General features: G+C 39.4%; 1 protein-coding gene across 1 annotated transcript in view; it reads left to right on the plus strand.

Annotated features, from left to right (window-relative positions):
* TENM4 (teneurin transmembrane protein 4) overlaps positions 1-23,381 on the plus strand; it is a gene marked incomplete at both ends in the record, with an annotated part of 337,845 nt that overhangs the window by 151,192 nt on the left and 163,272 nt on the right. The window contains 3 exons of the mRNA XM_084201037.1: positions 12,271-12,441; positions 17,208-17,422; positions 22,866-23,076. Coding sequence (XP_084057163.1) covers positions 12,271-12,441; positions 17,208-17,422; positions 22,866-23,076 — 597 coding nt within the window. The remainder of the gene's footprint in view (positions 1-12,270; positions 12,442-17,207; positions 17,423-22,865; positions 23,077-23,381) is intronic.

Below are 23,381 nucleotides of genomic sequence, written 5' to 3' on the forward strand. Positions count from 1 at the left end.
AAAGCAAAGCAGAACCAGGCAGTTGGCAGAAATTATGGCTATGCTTACCCTAAGTATTTCAAAATAAAACATAATTGGAATATCAATGGAGAGCATCCCTTTCAATTATGGCAGAAGTTATAATGAAATCAAGCACCAAAAGAGTTTCTTGAGGTTTTGATTAAAAAAAAATAAAATCCTTCAACCCAAGCATAATGATGTTCCAAACAGCATTAATCTTCATGGTTAGTAACAATTGATTGATTTTAGTATACCTTCCCCAGTCAGACTGTATCATGGGCTACTCCAGGTTGTGGAACATATGCATGGGACCATTCTAGGCGCCCAACTGGTCCAGAAGGGATACATTTCTCTACTGTTAAACTCTTATGGGTATACAGACCCAAACCATCTATTAAGAATGCTCTCTGGTCTTTGCTAGCTGAACAGTGCATAGGAATTTGGAAGTGTTGGCTGACCAGAACCAGTGCCGTGGGTAGAGTTCTTTCTAACAAATAAATGTTACAGACTGTCAAGTTACCCTGTTTAGTACTGTTTAATTCAGTACTATCAACTTAGTCTTTGGGGATGAAGGGGCAAAGCAGTGTGCTGTGTCTTGGAGCAAGCACTTTCTTACATTTGTATTTAATGATAAATCAGAATTATCCAGGCCTATGTTATCACAAGGAAACATCTGGGCATCTCGCTACAAGAAAGACATTGAGGTGCGGGATGGAACATGTCCAGAGACCGGCAACAGAGGTGGGGAAAGGCTGGAGCACAAGTCTGATGAGAAGCAGCTGAGGGAGCTGGGGTGTTTAGCTGGAAAAACATGAGGCTCAGGTGGACCTTATATCTCTCTACAACTCCCTGAAAGGAGATTGTAGCCAGGTGAGGGTTGGCCTTTTCTCCCAGGCAGCTAGCAGAAATGTCTGTAAGTTGCAGCAGGGGAGGTTTAGATTAGATAAGGAAAGGTTTCTTCATTGAAAGGGTTGTCAAGCAGTGAAAGAGGCTGCCTGTGGTGAAATCGCTGTGCTTGGAAGTGTTCAAAAGGCTCATGGATGTGGCAGATGGAGATGTGGTTTAATGGTGAATGGGTCAGTGCTGGGTTAGTGGTTGGACTTGATGATCTTAGAGGTTTTGTCTAGCTTTAATGTTTCTGTGATTCTACAGCCTTTATAGATGTGAGAGTAGGCATCTGGATCCACCAGGTGATGTGGCACTCATTTCGGCAAAATTCTGCTATTGGACCTACTGTTGTTCTCTATTTATATTGCAGAAGTACTGAGTAATGGAGAATTGTGACACCTCTTTTCTTTATTAGGTAGAAGAAGCAATGGTGTGTACTTTATCACACCTCTGATCTACCCTGAGCTGGCTACCACAAAACTAGAAAATCTGAGTTCACACATGCTCAGTAGGGACCTAGTTAGAGTGCAGCAGCAAAATCGTCCGTGCCGAGTGTTCCTTCCCTTTCCAACCCCCTCCTACTGCTACCAAGCAGACTGCACATATGGCATCCCTAGAAAGCAATTGAACGTGCTACAATGCTGGAGTTGCCAGGGTTGAGTGGTAATTTCTGTGCAATTGTTCTGCTCAGCATTGGGCCAGTGGAAAAAAATAGCCTGTGATGAGGGAATTAAAGGCTATTACAGAGTACATATGCATACAGGGGCTGATGTAAAATCACAAAAGCAATCTTAATTCTGTTCTTTGCTCATTTTTGATTGCTTGACTTGGCAAACTTCAGGGTTTTTTAGCACCTGTTTTTTTTTAGGTAAAATTAAATATAAAGATGGCTGTGGGTCTTTCTAGAACACTGTGGGTTGCGCTTGCTAGCACTTGCCTTATTTTATGTGCTGGATTTAGTTCTAAGTCCAAAGGAACAAATCATCAGGTTGTGTTAAGTTTTGTTATTGAGAGAGCTTTCTGCACTGATCTGAGCCATTCATTTTGATTTATAGCACCTGAAAGTATTGTGCTGGATTTTGCTTATGGTCTCTGGACAGAAACAAAAATTATTGTGCTGTTAATTGTGCTGTGTCACCCACTTTATCGGCTTTCTCAGACTGTGCATTTGTATCCATTTGCCAAGCTTTTTTACAGGAACAGAAAAAGGGATTTTTTTTTCCCTCTCCAAAGAGTGTTTGTTTTCCTAGTATATGTAAAGAAAAACTAGAAAATAATTAAAATATTTCTAGCCTGCTTTAAACATACCTGTGCTTTTGTCATCCAAAGTAGCTAAAACAACAAAATACTCCTGAACACTGGTACAGTTAAAATTTCTTTGTATCTCTTCCAGCAGGCTCAAGGCTGCAGGGATTCTGCTTTACAGCTTAGTTTTGAAGATGCTGATGAGCTCTCTGGCCCAGATCTACAAAATGTGTAAATTTGTTCTGAACCTTAAACACCTCCATCATCCTCTTGAAGTCACTAGATTTACTTAGGCTAAGTAAAGCTCAAGTTAAACCTGTGCTTTGGACATCAAGGGATTCTGAGATTGTCATTTTGTTAATTTTTCTTATATCAACTAGCACAGCCCAACTGGGGCTCCGGTGCTTTTAGAATGTGCATAGTGACTAGTAACACTAATGCAGTTTTCAGCTGATTTTAGGATTAAAACACAAGCAGTAGTCTCAAAGACATTTACTTGTCTTACTATAATAAAATCATGTTCGTGTTCAGAAGGACAGATGAGCAGGCAGCCATCTGAGAGATCAGCTCACACATCAAATTCTACAGCAATATTTAGATCTTCATACTTAAACTGGGATGTTTGATTTAAACTCTGATCCCACCTCTGTTGTGCTGGGGTTTTAGAATAAGAGAGTTACATTTTTGTGACTTCTGCACAGCAAACTGTGTTTTTTAGACTTTGGGCAAATTACTGTTTTATTTTTGGAAGGTGGGTTTTCTGAAAGTTCTCTAGTTGAGATAACAAGGAAGGAAGCATATGAGAGCTTGTGGATTTACCTGTGTAAATTACACCATTTTTAATTAGTGCCTCACAGTTTATATGTGTGTAATGAAAGGGCATTTGTAAAATTATGCTGTCCACAACAGCCTAGCCCAGAATTTTAGTACATGCAAAGCAGGATAAGAGGCCCTCTGGTAGAGCTGCCTGTCCTCATTTCTCTAATTGAAGTGAGTACCCCAGTGGGAAAACCATTATTTCTAATATTATATACACAAATTAAAACTCCATTTAGAGGTATAGTGGGACCATCTTATAATTGACTTTGATCTTGAAGAAATATCTCCATAATATTTATTTTAATATGGTCTCTGCCAGAAAGGATATCTAGAAGGCAAAATATTATTTTACTGAGAAAGGCCTGAGCATGTGTAACATGAATTCTACCAGAACATTGAGGGCTGAAATAAGTTTCTTTGTTGCAGTAGGCTGCCTTATAGCAGCCAAATGTCACTGAGGTCCATCTTTCTACTTCCTATTCTATTTGAAATTAGTGTAAATGGTAAAGGAAATTACCAAAGGTATTTAAGCAGTCAGCTCCTCAGATAAACTGCACCACTTTTATGTCTTTTTTTTTTCTATAGGTTAATGCTTTAAAAATATCCTCCTTTAAAAAAGTATTAAAATATTTAAATATACCCATTTAAAACTGCATTTTCCCTTTCCTGCAAGAAATTACAAGCTACTGTAGCACTTGAGGGGCCAATGATCATCTATTAATGATCTGAATGGACAGGCAATCATTCAAAAGACTTTGATCCTCAGGGGCAATTAGGAAGACATTGAATAGGAAGTGCTGACTCTTTGCATTGAACAAACATTGAGTTTAACTGCTTCATTTTAAAACATGCCTTTCTAGTCACTTCCTTGAAGGTTTCAAAGAAATGTGGTGCTTCAGCTGGAAGCCTTTCTTCTTCCTTATTAAGAACAATTGGTAACTAAATTAAAATATAACGTGTTCTCCTAAGAAGATGCTAATACTATTTGGTAGACCATCTGCTTCTATTGTGGAAATCATGGATACAGCTCTTCTTCAATCAGAAGGGGTCAAAGAATAACTTTGTTATGTCAAATCAAAGCAAGTAAATGTGTTTGTGGCAGGATTTCAGGTGATTAGCACAATGCTTTGTTTTCTCAAAAGGTAGTTCCCGCCTTGCTGGCAAATTTTTAAAAGGTAGAAGCTCTCTGTCATTTGTATTCCTCCTTTGCATGTGGTGATTCTGATTTAGGGAAGGAGAAGACATGAATTATCTCCAAAAGAACCACTTTTGGTACTAGTTTAAATGTGAAGCAATAGTCAGGCAGCCAGGTAGGATCCCAGGAACTGATAGATGTATCCCGTAGCATGTGTGAATACTGAGTTGGCTGTGAAAGCACCTCATCATATTTTAGGATGTTTGAGGTCCTAAAAAAGTCCTGCAAACACAACACAGATATCTCTCTGTTTTATCAGCAAAATCCTACCTCCCTTAACACTGAGACTGGTGGATGCAGATTGTCCAATTCTTAGATGAAGCAATCACAGCCCAGCCCAACAAAGTGTCTTCAACCCCAAACTATGAAAGAGGCTTGAAAACCCTTTTTTCTTGTTGAAGGCGGATCTCATTGAGCAGTTGGGAGGGGAAGCAAATGGGGAATTTACAATAGCGACCATTACCCTAAATGTCCCTCCTGGTGCTTTTTTTATTTTTCTTAACTATTGTCTTGTGTCAAATAAATCAACAGGCAGGAAGCAGAGCCATGGGACCCCCCAGCTGCAGCCTTAGAGTCTTCACTTAAACAACATGTAATCAAGCTGCCTTTTGGGCTCCATTCCTTTGTGACCTGTTAATTTTACATTTCTAGCTGCACAGCAGCTCTAATCCATCTGGGTTGTGGAGAGCCTGGTATGCAGGATTCTCTGTTCCCACATGACTGCAGTCTTGTCCTGGTGTGCAAATTCACATTCATTCGGGCAAAAGATGATTTATGAAGTCAGGTTTTCCATTTCCTGAGTGAGAGTTTTAAGCCACAGATGGAAAGCATTTATGTATAGGAAATAATTTCAGACACTAGGAATGACACAGAGTGCTGTACAGAGGTTTTGGTCCCAAGGTAACTGCCAAATTCCACGCAAGATGTGGCCTTGCAGGAATCCCTCTCTCCTTGTCCCATGGTGCCTGGCTGAGTGACCTGGGTATGTATGTATAAATGATGTGAATTCATGATATTACAAAGCACTGGGCTCTTCAGTCAGGATACTAAGTCTCAACTCCAGATCTGTGAACGTGTTCTTTGGGTATTAAATCACTACAATATTCAAAAGTGCCTCCATGCTCTTAAATGCTCTAAGATGAGCAATAGCTTGGATCTTTCTAGTCCAGGACTTGACCTGACCATACAAACAAGTAGAGCAGATAGTATACACTGCATCCAGCTTTTTGCCCTCTTCCTACACCAGTAGGGCCATAGAGCCACTTCAGCCCTTGACTGTCGTGTGTTCTGCCACCAAAGTCTTGGCCAGCACTGAAATGGAACAGCAGTGTAAGAGAAAAACAGTTTGATTTTTTTTCTTTAATGTTTGTTTTACTGTTCCCATTCTTCTTAATCTTCCTTGATTTATTGAAGACTGACAAACCAGTGATTATTTCATGCTGAAACCTCCTTTTCATAACACTGGATTTCACAAAAATATGGTTTATTCTGCGACAGTCAATTCTACCACTTATACAAAAATCATATGATTTCAGTGTAGAGACAGTTATCCAGATAATTACAGTCAAGCTTCTTCCAGAGACAGGACTGAAAGCAATATATTTACTTGAGTTAAAATTAACCCTGATAATTCAGTGGTGAGATTCAGCTTTTTCTCAGTTAGGAGAAAAAAGAAAAGCTCAGGTATCATTTTGGAGAGCATGTTATTGTAGGTCTGACTAAGCATGAAGGTTAAAGAGGAATATGTAATCAGCACATATCTTATGGTTGTCTCCACATAGAGGGTAGAACAAAGAAACAAGCTGTAAAAATGTCTTCTCAACCACTGAGCTTCAGCTGTTTTTCCTATTCCAAATCCCTTATACTTTTTTGTTTAACTTTGCTCTATTCTAACCTTCTTTGTCTCAGTTTCTCTCATTCAATATTTTTCTCACCTTCCTCCCCTTTCTCATTTTTATTCTTGTCCATTATGGCATCAGTGCTTCTCATTTGTTCAGTGTTTTTCCATTTTCTCCTTTTCCCCATGCTGCACGCAGAGGCTTTGGAAAACCCTTCTCCCTCCCAGGAGTGGCCTTTTGGCTTGTGTTGGCTTAGGCTTAGCTGTCAGCAGTGCAGTGAGGTGCTTGTGGAAACCGGTGGAGTAGCAAAGCCAAACTCTCCAGATGGAGCCCAGTGCCAGTACAGCTGAGCTGGGGAGGATGGGGTGGCTGTGAAGAGAAGCTTCGCTTTTCCAAAGCTTGTGCCCTCCCCTGTGTTATTTAAGCAAATATACTGACATATATGGGCATATATTCTTACGTAAATATGGACTCAAAACCTGGAGTATTCTTAGTGCAAAGCAACTGGCTGGGGTTTTCAGATGAGAATCCCAAAAGACTTCTGTCTTGCCTTTATGCCCTTTACCCCTGCGCTTCCTATAAGTCCAGGTTCAGGTAGGGATCATTAATGTGTTTTGTTAAGCTTTGATTCTGAGAAACTCTTTATTCATTGTTCAGGGTAAGATCAGTTGTTAGCTGGAAAAAAATTGTTATTTTTTTCTTCCCTTTGTTTCTCTAGCAGCTTTGCCTGGGTGAGGAATCACTAGGCCAGCTGTGGTACATGTAGGACTTACCCCTTAGAGGGAAGGGGAGAAGGATGTAGCAGAGCCTGGGAGCTGCTGTGAGAATGCTTTTAACAAACACTGTGGAAGCACCTGGTGGCTTCAGCTGTAGCCTTAATCCAAACATCCTAATTGATTGGTTTGGTTATTTATTACACTTAGCTTGCTGTTTTGGGCAAAGCAACAAGCTAATAAAGGGCCAGCAGTTTGTTTTTCAATTTTTTGCTGACTGGTGTGCTTTCTGGGGGTCTCATATGCTTCAGTAAGCATGTCTTGTCTTTTCTTCTCCCTGTGATCTATCACAATCATCTGCCTCTCTCTGCTAACTCCTTCGCTCCATCAACCTGTCCTAAGAGATGTCCATTTTGTTGACCATGTGAATTATTATCTTTGTTTGTCCTTTTTCATTCTAAATGCTGTACCACTTCTTTTGTTCTCTGCTCCGCTGAGTAAGTTGTTTTGACTTTAGTGTTTTGTCGTCTCATAAGCAAGTGGCAATAATACAAAGATGCTCAAAGCCTGAGTGTCTTCAAAAGAAGCTTGGAAAGAATGCTCCTCTTTATTTGACTTAACAGCGTCTGCTGATGCTGATTATGGTGCCCACAAGTAGCTATGGAGTAGGAATAATGCAATATAGGAAGAGACAATATGTTAAAATCAGAAGAATCATGATCCTGAATACTTGGTTCCATCAATATGAACTTTGATTTATTTACATGATTAAATAACTCAGATGATGCTAAAGTGTTTGCAAATTGTCTCTGCTAAAGTGAATCTGAGTCCAGCAAAAGAGCAGCCCTATCACACGGGCATGGTAGAAATGCTGAACTCTGCAAAGTAATCAAACCCTGAAAGGACTGGAGTTTGATCTCCAATTTTTTTCCACCAAGAAGGTAGCCACAGGTGACTTAGGACTGAAGATAAGGAGATTTAGTCTGCCACAGAAAATTCTGTTACCCATTCAGCAAGTTTTAGGGCATCTTTTGCTAGCACTTAGCTACAGGGGAAAGGTCACGCAAGTCAAAGCTTTGAAGTCAAAACATGAGCATAATGGGCCAGAGGACCCAGATGCCTTTATATCATCTACGTTGGTGGTGGTAAAACAGCCCAGAGAGCAAGCAGGGTTTCCCCTAAGTATTGTTTTCATTCCAGGAGAAGGGAGACAAGAGAATTTTCTTCTCCATGGGGAATATAACCAAAGCTTCTGCAAAGAGCCTGTCATGGAGCTTCCTAGGCAGTGAAAGCTACATGGTATTTTACAAAAGTGTACACTTTAATGATTGTTAATTGCAGAGTGCTCTTTTAATACACGGGGAGCCTTCAATATCTGAAAATCTATTGAGCTTCATGTTGGAGAGAGAGATGGAGAAGGACATGGGGGCTTTTAGGAGGGCATTTACTCTCTGTCAGCAACATCTTGTATCTAGCTGAGCAGGGGGTGAAAAAAAGCCAGAAAAAATGTCCACAGTGGGTTCCATTGACCCAGAGACTAAGAACATCAGGAATCTGAAACTATGTTTACAGCTTTACTTCCCTCTTAGGAATATTAACACTTAAAAATATATGATTATGGCTCTCATCCATGGTTGCAGGGCTTTTCCATGATTACAGTCTTAGTTGGTTTTTTTTTTCCTCTGAAAAAAGAACTTCTCATCAATTTAGCACAGATCAAGGTTGATTCATAAAACCTTTAAACATAACTGTGTGCAACAACAGCTTTACACATCCCTGTAAAGACCCAAAATATCCACTGCTATTACTACTTAATTTTTAGCACCAGTGTGGCAGTTAGAGCAAGAGGAGAAATGTGTCTTCCACCAGGTTGCCAATCAGACACTGGTATTTGGAATACAGTAATGAAATCACTTATTCAGGGGACATCCTCATAACTACAAGAGTGTGTTTCCAAAGTAAATCAGACTCTTTGTTCTTGTTTCAGGTTGGCTTTTGTGGTTATTGCCTACCTATAGCAGAATTGCATGATATCTGTTTGCCATATGAATGGGGATATTTATAGACTTCTATTTTGTACTTAAAAACATCAGCTCCGAAATCCTGAATAGAGCAGTAGCTCTGAGCTTTTACACTGTTTTCTGAATTTTTTAAGGCACTTGATAATCAAAATGCAATTCAAATAATTCTGGTTTTCAGCATTTTGCACTTTTATGTGCATAGTTGTCATTCTCATGGCTTATCATTGGAGAGCTTCTTACAGCCCTAAAATACTTTAAAAGGAGGCTTTTAAGAAAGATGTAGAGAGATGTCTTACCAAAGTTTGTTGTAACAGGACAGGGCCATAATGATGTTAAATGAAAAGAGAATAGATTTAGATTAGATATAATGAATCATTATTATCAGGCTGATGAGGCACTGGCACAGGTTGCCCGCAGAAGCTGTGGTTGCCCCATCCCTGGAAGTGTTCAAGGCCAGGTTGAACGGGGCTTTGAGCCGCCTGGTCTAGTGGAAGGTGTTCCTGCCCATGTTAGTGGGGTTGAAAGTAGATGGTCTTTAAGGTCTCTTCCAACCCAAACCATTCTGTGATTCTGTGATGATGAGATCAATGTACACAAGAAGCTTTTTGCTTTAGACAAAATCAACTAGCAAAGGACAAAAGTTAACATTAATACAAGTCTTTTAACTACTGTGTGATAAACAGTAGTAGTATCTGTGTTACAGATAATTCTGCTGTATTTTCTATTTTGGGAAATTGTAAGACACTTTTCAAACATTGAGAATTAAATTACATGGAATGGCTGATCCACTTGAGCAAGTGGACAGATAATGTGCAGAAAAATTGCAGCATCTTCCAGAATGTCAGTTCTGTTGTTAAACTGAAGCAAGATGATCACTTGTTAAGACATTTCCTCTCCTGTATTTTAAATCAATTTTAATGCCTGGAAGAAGTGCCCACTGCACCCAAAGCAATGTTGAGTTTTTCACCTTTATTTGCTTGCAGTAAATAATGATCTACAATAAAAAATTCCTCCTAAGGAAAGGAGAAGCAGCAATGGCCTTTTGGGGAAACAATGGCCTTGCAATGTGTTCGTAAAATCTGTGTGGCACTTAGGCTGTGATGTCCAAAGGACAGAGCAAGTCAAATGGCATTACAAAGAAAGCAAACCACTGGCTCAGTTCTCCCTAAGCCAGGAATGCCCACTGTAAGCTCATGCAGGTCATTCTAACATGAAGATATCTGAGAGCTGGAGCTGGTGTTAAGCGTTAAGCACTTAGGGCCAGCAGAACTTAGGCCTGACTGCTGTCTAGGAATGCTTGAGTTTGGAAGAGTGAAGAATACAGTTTCCATTCTGCTTGGAACTGCAAACATGCATACAAACAAAGATCCCATGTTAAACACAGGAATTTGTGTGCTCAGAGCATCTAAGCCCTTGAGCTGTGTAACAGCTCTGGGGCACCTGGGTAGCACTCTGGTCCTTGGAAATGTCCAGCCTGGATGCAATTATAAGACAGAATCCAGTACTGAGCTTACAACAGAACTGCTGGCAGAGAGCTGCATGAAATGCCTCTTGGAGCTTGCAACACTGTAAGCATACAGTAAGTTAAGTGAATTAACACACAATTGCATTTTAATGTCCAAACAAGTGAATTGAGTTAGTCCTTTAACTGCTGTAGTTCTCCTTTCCTTTACTGTGTATTAGAAAAAAGCAGATTCCTACCTGATGAGGTTTTGTGAGGTTAGTAGCTATGAAGTGCCCAGGCACTCTGATGATGAGGGCTGTATAAACACAAAGATATTATGCAAGCACAGCAATGCCAAATGCTTGATATAGATTCCTTGTTCATGGTCTGATTTCCTCTCATCCTTTGCACAGTTTTTCTACTGAGTAAATATATCCCTTTTAGATGAAAATACTTTTTCCTCTTCTTAAAGTACCCTGGTTAAATTACCAGTAATGTTGGTAACGTTCCTTCTTGGTATACGTGCCTGTATAAAAACAAGTGTTGAACAGGTCCTCAAAAGACCTTCCTTGCTGTGCTTCCTTGCTGTATGGGAGTTTAAGGAGCATATTTTCTTTCCTAATGGATAAAATTGTTAACAAACAGTCTCATTTACATGGTAAAAAAAGAATTTTGCACTCATGTTTTGTGATGTTGTAGTTGTGCAAAGACAACCTTGTTTATATTAGTAAATGATAGGTGACCTAATTGAGACTGAAGTGGAATAAATCCTGTATTTTGATAAATTGCCTAAACATGCTGTCTTCAGAGAGCTACTTAGATTACTTTTTAGTTCTCTTGTAAAGATTGTTTCTGATGCACAGGTTTAAATAAACTAACCACTTATCCCTAACAGTGTTTACCAATCTCAGGTATATGTTTGTGAATAAAAATAGAGGTATAGGCCACGGAAATGCTCTGTTTCTTTGCTGGTTGGTTTGTTGTTTTTTGTTGGTTTTTTTTATTTATACTAAATGGCTGTGATATTAGAGCCATTGTATAGTTTCTTGGAGAAATTATAGTGTAAAATATCAGTGCTTTCCCTTAAAAAAAGAAATGTCATTCCAAATGTAGCAAATATCAGATCATTTAGCTATGTAGAGCCTGAAGCTAAGCTGGATACTGATTGAGTATGAAATGTTTATGTTGGGTGATATGGTAAGCCACAAGCCACATTCTTTTGCTTTGTATTTGGAAGGGGCAAGTATTAGTTGTATAAGCATATGATTTCCATACTCCTCATACACACGTTTGCTTTTTAAGTAGCTTGTCTTTTTCCTTAACTTTGCTTGTCTTTATGTAATGCCTTGAAATACACTCACATGTGCCCTGGGTGACTTTGCATGGCCCAGAAACCTACAGAGATCTTTGTCCTGCTATCACACAAATCAAAATGGTGCTGCTTGTTTTCAGTTCTCAAGGATATGTCTTTGATCTGAATAGAAAAGGCTGAGTTGTATGAAAGAATGCTCAGACATAGTTGCTCACATTTGTGATGCAGAGCACAAAGGCATGTGCACAAGATGGGTCTTGAATTGTCTTAGTTTTTACTTGGTCTTAACCAGGAAAAGCTGTCAGAGATGTCTGTAAGGGCTTCTGTGTATAATTCATGGGTAAAAAAAAAGGGAATCTATATAACACACTTGTGAGTATGGCAAAACAAACCAGAGTGCAGTTCCCTAGGATTTATTGGTATGTTAAGAAATAATACTCCTTGTATTTCTTTGTTCACCACATTGTCACCCCAGCCTTGGGAGCTTTGTGAAACACTGTGCCTGCTTATCCTGTTATGCAGACCATGAGTCAGGAGTGGTTCTGCTGGAAGAAGCAGAGTGGATTGTTTACAGGTGATCTAAATCGAATTAAGTGGGTGGAAAGACCGAGGGAGCTGGTATGGTAGAAGCAGCAGGGGCTGTCTTATTACATTAATCCCATTAATCCCATTCTTGTCCTAAAGCAATGACCACTAATAAGGCACTGGAGCAAGGGTCTAGAAAGAGAAAGTGCCCCTGTAGTTCTGAAACTCTCCCAAACAGAAAAAGATGACTTTTCTCATTGCTCACCACAGCCATGCACCTGTTTGGCCTAAACTGGCACCTGCAGCCGATGGAAGGGCAGATGTATGAGATCACGGAAGACACAGCCAGCAGTTGGCCAGTGCCAACGGACGTCTCCTTATATCCTTCGGGGGGCACAGGGTTAGAGTTACCTGACAGGAAAGGCAAAGGAACCAGTGAAGGTATGGTTGGTGTGTGTCCATGTTGTGAGTCCTCTGTCTGCCTCTAAACTCCAGCCGTCCAATCTCATGTTCCATTACCCTCAGTGCTGCCATCAGCAGGAGCTTTTCCAGTCTTTCATGTCTAGAGCTAGTAGCTGTCAGTCCTGTTTCCATATGTTTCTAAGTTTCATATGCCTCTGATGTCCACTAATGCAATAAAACTGTGTGAAACCTTCTCCACACATTCAAGGCATTCTCACAGACTACAGAAGGTCAGCATGAAAACCCTGCCTCGAATGGTTGTTTTCATGGGAAAACATTGTCTCTTGAAAATTAAATGATTCCTGGAGCACTGGATCAAGCTTCCTCTACAGAACTACAAAAATGTTTGACTATTTGTTGCCACTCAGCAAATGTTTTGAGGCTCAAAATACTTACTGAGAGCTATTACACTGTAAGTTTTGGCACTCCATAGTTGAACATAGCTTTGCAAAAGTTGCCAGATAAAAGGCCTAGTCTCCATAAAGTATCATGGTGTTGACAGAAATTAGAAGCAGCTTATGGGTCCTCAATTCAGCAGCACCTTACTCAGCAGCTTTACATCACTGTGTTCTTTTTTTAGAGGCATTACTGTTAAAAGTACTTGTAAGCTCTGCAAAGTCTTATCATTCCCCAGACATGGCTGGAGAAATGAGAAATGCAAACTTTCAGAAAGCTTTTTTTGTTTATGTGTCAAGCTTCTCTATATATAATTATGAGATATCAGTAAAGTAATAGACTATTTTTGATAGTTATTTTGTGGAAGGTTTTTGGACAGATAAGATGTATGCTACTGTTCTTGCAACTCTCTGAACTCAAAAGTTTCCAAAGAGTTCCCTAAGCTTTGGCTGAGAGCCTGTGTTTGCATGTTTAATTTAAATTAATTGTAGCAGGTTTTTCCTATAAGAGTTTTTGTCTTTATTAGTCCAAATGAAGGCCATAATTATGTGCGTTCCTTAAAACAGTGCATTTACTGGTAACTGATGGCTGCCATCAAGTTGCTACAAGGAATAATCAGCTAAGCAGGTTATTCTCAGCAAGCCTTACTAGACAGTACAGCAAGCTTCAGACAGCCCTGCTGTTGTACTCAAAAATACTTCACGACAGATCCTTTTCTTTTCCCCTCTAACTTGCCATATGGTTCATTTTTGAATCATCTAGCTGTGATCTGTCCATTTTCTTTTAAAAGTCAAAATAAACGTAGGTATTCAAAGCTGCCATCCTAGTGAAAGACCTCCACTTGATTTTATTTTAGCCACATTTATAGTGACATGAGTAGAAGTTTTGGTTGCTGCTCTGTTAAAAGAGAAATCTGGGAAATAGCCTAGGTATGTCATGAGAAGACCCCTCAAGTTAGTGCTTTGTATATATCTTAGGGAATCTGTAGGATTTAGAGGAAAATACCATGTCCTGACTGAAAAACACATCAGCACATCTTTGGTGCAGGAATAATACTGTCTAGCCTTCAAATGCGGCTCTCTCCCCATCAGGTAGCTGTGTAACTAATTCTGGACTAGCAGTGCTGCAGGGCTTCTGTTCTAAATCAGAATGTCTGTGATTGAAATTTGTTTTAAAGAGAATTGAAATATATTTGAATGTCTTCCGGATCAGAATGAAATCGGCTAGAATGTGTTACGAACATCCTTAGAGCTGATCTGAATGAATCATTACCCCTGTCTTGCCAACTCTCAGTAACAGTCATTCCTTCTCATCTGTGGCTGTGCTCCAGAACAGCAATTACCTCTGTTCAAGCCCAACCCTGTTTACCAAAGCACTTAATCACATGCTTACATTTAAGCATGTATTTGACTGTGGTTCAAGTCAGCTGTGTGCGTTTTTGAGTGTTTTGATGGGTCATGGAACCATCCTGTGAGAAATACAGAGAGAATCAGCAAGGTCTGAAATGAAATAGATCATTTTGATATAAAGAAATTAGGAACAGTTGCTACGGTAACTAAAAAGTTCAAGGTAATGTGCAGAAAGAGCAAAGTAATTGGCAGCCCAATTAAGAATTCAGACCTGAAGTTAATTTTAAGGAGTCAGGTATTCTGATTAAAAGCCAATTTCTGATTAGAAGCTGAAATAGCTTTTTTATTGTACTTTCCTCATGAGGTATCCAGTCCATAGGGCCTAATCTTACTGTAGGCTGCAACTGGTGAAACAGAGAGGGATTTCAGGGACTGAATTCAGAAGAGAGCTTCTCCTTGGACTTCCGTATCAGGACAAGCTTCAACCTCTGGCAACATGACATAACAGCTCTTAGGATATGTGCTTCTCAGACATACAGCTGTCCACCAAGAAGAGACAAACTTTGTAATTGTGTACAAAAAATATTTCTGTGAGACTGTCTTTTGTAATCACAGAAGCATTTTCGTTTGCATGAGCAAGTGCTGATCTCTACCGAATACACCCTGTGCTCATTTTCTCCAGGCTCTATCTTGCATAGCAACATCTGTCATATTAAATTCTCACCTTCCCTGATTCACTCTGATGTACAATCTTTATAAATGAACAATCATGGGGCATATCAAATACTTAAGGTTTTCATCTGAATATCTAAGAATCTATAAAACATGTCAGTGGTAATCAGAAAAAATATATCCTTCATTTGAACCAAAATATGTGATGTCTTTAGCTCTTCTTTAATAGAATCCTCAATCTTTTCATCTTACAATAGTGCAATAAGAAACTTTGCATGAAGACATTTGAACTGTTTCCCATAATCCTGAGAGTGTGAAAAGAAAATTTTAGTATGCCAAATAAATACTATCAATCCAGTTGATAAAGTAATTCCCTTCAGAATGTAGCTGGTTGATTTTCCTTGTACAATTATACTCTATTAGCACAGAAGGATTCAGAACGAATGCCCATTTACCTAAGCTGTTTCCTGTTATCTCCTTTAATATGGACTGAAAAAGGATTTCCTCCCTATATTTATTTGAGAGTGATGAACAAAGATAAATGGAGACCTTATAAAATTAAGAGTAGCTTTTTTTGTGTGAACATGCAGCCTTTGCATATATACCTTTTGTTCTGGTATGGATAAAACTTCTGCCTCAAGATAGCTCAAGGATGAAGAATGACTTGATGATGCCATCAAGTCCTGCTCCAGCAGTATCCTTAAGGAGTTGCTGACTTTAAATCACGGTTTGGTGTTAATGGAGCCAAAAGTTCTGCAAGGAAAAATTCTACATCCTTAATAGTTAATATGCATCTAATTTCTGTATTGATTTTCAGAAACAGCTAACAATTTATATCGGTTTCTGGAGAGTTTGTGTTCGGATGGTATGTGGAGAAATTTAAGGCAATGCTGCTGTATTTAACATTATGTAATCTTAAAGGAAATGTCATTTGAAATAATAAAACGCAATGTTCTACCAGTCACATTTTCAACATGGCAAGTAAATTCTGAGACTATTTGACGTAAATTCATTATAGATGGGAAAGGATATTTTTCCCCCATCCTCAAATGTAGGTACTGGAAGAAAAAAAAATCATAATGTGATTTTCCTGCAAAATAATATATGTAGCCAGAAGTTTCCTTCTCATTTTGTTAGAGCTGTTTGCTCTATGAAATGCAGAGTAGTGTTTGCTGTAATGGCATGGAGATAAGAAACAAATTTATTTGCATTTCCTAAATTAATAATTAGTCCTTATTGGTAACATGTTGCTCTCCTCGCTAAAGCCAGAATCTTTCAGGTGATGCTACTGCTGCTTTTCCACTAGAAGTGTCCTTAATAAAGGACTGTTTGCTAAGCAGTTGCCTTCTTCATCATCCCTGTGCCCTGCACCCAAAGCTGTAGCCCCTGGTTATAGCACAGGCTGAAAAGGGAACATTCTGGCACTTGATTTTTCATTCTGCCCTTCCTTGCCTGGTCTTCCGTTGGGTCCAGATTTTTTGAAGCAGCCATCTGCTTTGAGAGCTATGACTGCATAAATTTCCAACCTGGAATTCCTCAGGTGTGTTTTTATGGGTGCCAAGTTCCCTGCCAACTCCTTTGGATATTATGGCGTGTCCTGATCCCATTTGAATACCCAGGCTCTCCAGCCCGGTAGTTTTAGAAACGGATGCCTCCATTTGTCTTCTGAAAAAAAATGGATAATAATAGCATATTTTACAGATTATATTGAAACACAATTAAAAACTCTCATGGTTCTTAATAGATACTACTCAAGTTCAGGGTATGGTCTCCTTTTTGTATCTCAGTCCTTTTTTTCATTAACTTTTTTTTACTATTTCAAATAGTGTTACCACTGTCAAAAATTAATTTAATAGAGGAACATTTTCCCTTCCCCTCTTAGGCATCGTTCATGCTGCTGTTCTCCACCCCGCCATTCCACTCTCTGCAGCATATCTATTTCATTCTCACTACACTTCTCTTTACTAATTTAATGATGACTTCTCCATTCCTAAACTTATAGTAATGTAGGATATAATGTCAGATCATTTATTCTTGTCTTTGGAATGTAATTACACACGCTCTGATGTTACAGTTTAAACAAAAGGCCATTTTTCTCCAGGTTGCTCTTCCCATGCTCATGTTTTCAAACAAAACAGTTACTGAGGCCAGAAATAATCCTGCCGGTTTTCTTCCCATAATCATATGGATTGGCTAGACAAAGTACTCTGAAGACTTCAGGACACTAATAGACTGTTTCTCAAGATCAGTGTCAGAGATACCAGTATGATTAGATTACTTTCAGGATCTAAGGACTAATTCAAGAATTTTGTTCCTGTGTTTTGGCAGGAAAGCCCAGTAGTTTCTTTCCAGACGACAGTTTTATAGACTCCGGAGAAATTGATGTAGGCAGACGAGCCACACAGAAGATCCCTCCTGGTATCTTTTGGAGATCTCAGGTGTTCATCGACCACCCAGTGCATCTGAAATTCAATGTGTCTTTAGGAAAGGCTGCTCTTGTTGGCATCTATGGCAGAAAAGGACTCCCACCATCACACACACAGGTAATGGGACCTTATTTCCTTAATTATGTTTCACTTACTAAATTATGTTGTCTCAAATTGATGTTTTTATGATGTATTAATTCATCTATTTCTTTCAAGAGTTTGTTGCATGCTTGCAAGATGCCCAAGATCATTTATCCAGAGAACAAGAATCAAGAGATAATTGAAAAAAATTCCAGAAATTAATCTGGTAGGCTGTAGGCAGGGGAAGAGCAGGCAGTTGCCTGAGGCAGCAGGCTGCCAGAGGAGAAAGTGAGGCTGGTGGTCACTGAGGGTACCAGCTGGTTGCTCCAAACAGCAGAAGATACCACCTTCTCCATCCAGTGCTTTGCACAAAGGCAGCCACGCTCAAACTGCATCCAAAGGAATCTTCTCTTAAGCAGATTCATATACATCAGGTCTGTCTCTCTTTCAGCTACTGACTTTTCTGTCTCATGGTAAGGGTAGCAAGACCCCAGTTGGTCACTGCTATGGGAGCAAGATTCACTTCTGTCTTCCATGTCAGAATGCCTTGAGCCAATGCTTCACATGATGTATGCTGACTGTCTGCTTAGACCAAGGGTTGTCAGGGCCCAGTAATTAGTGTATAAAAAAAGAAAACCAATGTTTTACAGAAAGCCACCAACTTAGGCAGAATCCAGTTATTATTCTGTAGGAATAAAACGAAAGCAGATGCTTTTTTAACACACCTTGACAAAAAAAACTTACCAAAAAATCACTTTGTGAGAAAAGCTCTGAAGAACCATCCCCTTAAGTAAGGAATTTATACTTTTTTTTTCCTCTCCTTTCTGTTTCAGCTTCTAAGCTGCTCTTACCCAGATTGATTAATACATTAGGGCATATTACACTGGCAGTGCAAAGTATCTTACTCCCACTAGCATCAGCAGGTTATCAAAGAATTAGCAGGTTTATGGTAGTGTATCTTGCCCTTGCCCTCTACTATTAGCTGAAAATACTAGAGATTTATAGAAATATCCTACCTTTTTTCATTTTTGAACAAACAAATATGTTTATTATGATCTCTGTGGATAATAGGCTATTTTGTACATATTAACACGCCTCCCACTTATTTCTGTCAAAGAGGTGTCATAAATATATGCTTCTCTGTGTACTTTTCTGCAAAATTAAAATATTTCAGTAGGATCAGCACATCATAATTTCAGTGCCACAGTAACGCTGTTACTGCCCTTTTCTAATCAGTCTCTTTTCACAGGGAGATTCAGACATTTATAACTTAAAAATCCTGTGTTAGTTAAAGAGAAACTCAAGTCATGATTACATAATACTAACTTTAGATCAAAAATCTATATTCATTTTATTTGTTTATTATAATCTTAAATTTTGTCATGGAACAGAAGTTATTACATGGATAAGTTCAATTGTTTAAGTAAAAACCTTAAAATTTAACACATAAACCGCACTTTTTCCACAGAGTGCAGTCTTTGGTTTCCCATGAGATCCCAAGTCCTGCAGGCAGATGTGCTCAAGTGTGGGCTTCATTGTCCGTGAGGCCAGAGGTCCTGCCAGGAGCCTGCTCCAGCACCGGCTTGGGATGTGCTCACAGCCTTCCTTCAGGCGTCCACTTGCTCCTGCATGAGTCTTCTCACCAGGTTGCTTGCAGGGGGATCTCTGCTCCCCCTTGGAGCTCCACAGGCTGCAGGGGCACAGTTGCCTCACCATGGTCTGTGCCACAGGCTGCTGGGGAATCTCAGCTCCAGCACCTATAGCATCTCCTGCTTCTCCTTCTGCACTGACCTTGGTGTCTGTATAATTGGTCCACTCACATATTCTCACTCCCCTGTTCTTTAGCTGCAGTTACTTCTGTGCAGTTATTTCTTTGCCTTCTTAAATATGTTATCAAGGAGGTGGCAGTTGCTAACATCACTGAGGGGCTCAGCTTGGCCAGTGGCCGGTCTGTCTTGGAGCTGGCTGGCATTGGCTCTGTCAGACACAGGGAGAGCTGCCAGCAGCTTCTCAAAGCAGCAACCCCTGCAGCCCCCACCTTGCTATGAAAACCTGGCCATGCAAACCATTCTCTGGCTGTGGTGATTGCTTTCTATTTTAGGTTGCCAACAACTATGGTCACTAATAAGTAGGAAGAAAATGTAAATTCCAAATTTCTATAGTCTTAGAAATAGATCATGCAGAAGCCCATAATAGTTTACTATTAACAAAAGGCATTTCTTGTCATTCTTCTCAACAAATCATAATAAGTTACAAAATTTTGTTATGGTCTATTAGATTTAATCTTCCCAGATCAAATCCTTTTTTAAACTCATTTTAACCTAGGCCAAATTTTAATAAATCATAAATTTTAGGGATAGGGCATCACTGCTTGCAGAGGGCCTTTTTCCATTTGTACAATTTGAATTGATTAACGTGGTATTTTATCAATTATTTCCTTGCTGGCAGTAACTAACTGCCTATTAAAAATCCTTGAATGTATTAAAATGCAAAAAAGCCCAATCCATTTGTGGCTCAGTTAATATTTACCACTAGTAACTAGTAGCTTGGCCAAAGTCATCAACATCTGCAGCAGCATCTTGCAAATGTTTATTAAAAAAAACCCTTTTGTTTTTGGCAGAAAGCCCCAAGTAAGCATAACCCAGACTGAAGTAGAACAACAGCAGCTCACTGTACCTGAGTGCCTTGAAATTGTTTTCATCTTACTAAGCTCTAAGCAACTACATCTAATATATAGCAGGAAGTGGATGCTTGTAAGCACAATCCACAGGATATTTCTTAGATGTCTGCTTTACAATGAGGCAGGTTGCATCCTATAAGTGTCTCTTTGCTTGCAATCCAGTGATTCTAGAAAACTAATTCAAGCTGCCATGGAGATGGCAGCACTCAGTGAAGTGAACTTTACCTATGGTTTCTTGAGCTCTATTTCAAAAGTCGAGTCAAACTGTTCCATCATGCTCCAAAATGAATGCGGGTTTTCTCTTACTGGCTTTACCTTTTCCAGTTCACTTATTCCTTACTCAAACCCAAGCTCTGTTGAGACATTCCCAGCACCCAGACACCACAATGATGTCCTTTGTCACTGTCCTCCTCATCTGTGTCAGGCATGGTCACACTGAGACCTGATGGGGCATCAGCCTAGGCCGTAGTTTATGCTCGGAGTGGCTACAGAGACCTGAGTCCCAAAGTGTCTTTCAAACCAACCACTTGCCAGTATCCTCTTAAATCCTTCTGTTTTCATAGGATCATAGAATATACTGAGTAGGAAGTGACCTATGAGGATCATCAAATCCAACTCCTGGCCTTGCACAGGACACCTCCAGAGTCACACCATGTGCCTGAAAGCATTGTCCAAACACTTCTGTGACAGCTTCCCTGGGGAGCCTTTTCCAGTGTTCAGCCACACTATGAGTGAAAAACCTTTTTCTGATATCCAGCCTAAACCTCTCCTGACTCAGCTTCAGGCTGTTTCCTCAAGTCCTGTCACTGGTCACCACGGACAAGTAAGAGATCAGTGTCTGCCCCTACACCTCCCCTCAATGAGGCAGTTTCAGACTCCGATGAGGTTTCCCCTCAGTCCCCTGTTCTCCAGGCTGAACAGACCAATGACTTCAGCCACTCCTCATGCAGCTTCCCCTCCAGAGCTTCACCATCCTTCTCGCCATCCTTTGGACACTGTCCAAGCGCTCAATGTTATTCTTATAATGTGGCACCAAAGACTGCCCCCAGGCCTCGAGGTGAGGCTGCCTCAGTGCAGAGCAGAGTGGGACCATCCCTTCCCTTGCCCAGCTGGCAGTGCTGTGCCTCATGCCCCCCAAGGCACAGTTGAAACAGAAATGTACATTTTTAATTATATGTGTTTAGAATTTATACTTGCCTTGTATTTTTTTTTATTTTAGATTGTATATGTTTATAATTTATATATATGTTATATTTTTCCAAAACTGAAATTCTGTCTCTAGCAAAGCTAACTTGGATAGACACCCAAAAGGAATGACCTTTGCAGTGTGGCAGCTTTTACATTTTAAAAAAGATATTTCAGCACCAAATTTGTGATCTGTATACTGAAATACAACCAAAAGAAAATAAAAATTAAAGCAAGGATCAAAACCATTTCCTCTAAATAAATAATTAAAAATACATAATTAAAATAATCTAGGGATGAGTTCTGTCATTTTGCATGCGAGCTATGTCATATATAGCTTATTGCTCAAAATGTTCTTAGAAATAAACACTTCTTTTTTTAACTTAGTAGCTTAACTTTTTTTAATGTTTCCTACATAGGAAAGAACATGTCATCAAGTCCTTATCTTGGTTGACTTTGAAAACCATACCAGACAACTTAATAACAAGCACCCAAATTTTGCTACAGTAAAGTAAAAAGGGATAAGCAGCCTAAATATTGATGCCACAGTCAACTAACACTCAGCAGCCATTCAGTGCAGCAACATTTACGTGTTCAGAAATAAGCAGTGTTGTTTCTTTCTGCCTGTTTTTCTTCTTCCTGCCAAAAAAATTCACAAACTTACCTGATCAGCTGGATGAGAGAGGCAAAACCAAGTGAAGTCAGGGAATGGAAAAGCTAAACAGTGCCTCAACTGTTGGCTTCTGCTTGCAGGTGTCCTGGTCATCTAAACACATGATACAAGTCAGATCAGATAAGGTTCATTTAACATTTGTGATGTCTACTAGGCTTCTATCTGCCTCATCCCATTAATATAATACCAGACAAAATACAATTATTGTGGAAAATCAGTGGAAGGTTATTTAAATAGGGAACTAAAGGGAGATGCAATACTAGTATTAAAGCAAAGCAGTTGTTCAAAGTTATAATTGCAAAAATTAAATGCATCCTTTTGAAGGAAATACCTAGAGCCACTCCTCAAATGATACTTATATATATTATTTATCTCTTTTCCATCTTCATTTTTTATGATCTTTTAACCACTTTTCCCAGAGAAAAAGTGTTTTAAGAGAAAATCTTTGTTGGCTAAGCAAAATACTTCTGCAAAACCTCTACCAGAGGTCACTTTAAAATATTTTTTACTTTTCCTTTAGTGACCCCTAGAAACTCCAGCAAATAACCCAGTTGAGTTAGATATATTTTTCTGTCTTATTTTCCATATTAGCCAAGACATTAAAAAGATAACAAATAAGCTGCTTAGTGTCATATTTACAGTTCACTTGAGGCATGATCTCATGATTTCCTGCCTATATTTCTACAGAATGAGAACATCTCAGTAAGGCCAATATGCTGCAAGTCACCTTCTAAACAAAGATGATTTCAAGATTTATATAATTACAGGAAAATACATTCATATACTAGCTATTTCCAAAATGCTTACTTGCAGGTAGTCTAGGAAAGTACTTGAGTTACCAGAGCAAATCCTGTTTATGATGCTTCTTCAGACCCAGAATGAGAGGCTAAGCTCGAGGATACCTGATAAACACACAAACATCACTCCCTCTTATGTTTCAGTTTGACTTTGTGGAGCTCCTTGATGGAAGACGTCTGCTGACCCAGGAGGCGAGAAGCTTGGAAGGACCTCAGCGGCAGCACAGAGCTTTTGTGCCCTTGGCCAGCCACGAGACAGGATTTATCCAGTATTTAGATTCAGGAATATGGCATTTAGCCTTCTACAATGATGGCAAGGAATCGGAAGTGGTTTCTTTTCTCACTACTGCTATTGGTAAGGATTTCCTCTATTATTCCTAAACTCCTAAGTACGCCTTGGGGCCAGGTATTAACGCACATACTCGAATTGCATGATGGCTTTGTGTGGTTTGGGAGAAAATGCTTGGAGGGGATTGTATCTAGCAATATGCTGAGTACTGTAGACCCTAAATGTCGAGTAAGTATTTTGTAGGTCTTTTAAGTAACTATAACCATAACACGATTCTGCACAGTGCCAAACATGGATTACAAGCTGGAAAATCTTTGCTTTATTTTCTTACTTTTGTTTTCCTTTTATTTAGTTGGCTTTTGTTGGTTTTG

The sequence above is a fragment of the Fringilla coelebs genome (genome assembly GCF_963513975.1).
Source record: "Fringilla coelebs genome assembly, chromosome: 2".
Lineage (NCBI taxonomy): Eukaryota > Metazoa > Chordata > Aves > Passeriformes > Fringillidae > Fringilla > Fringilla coelebs.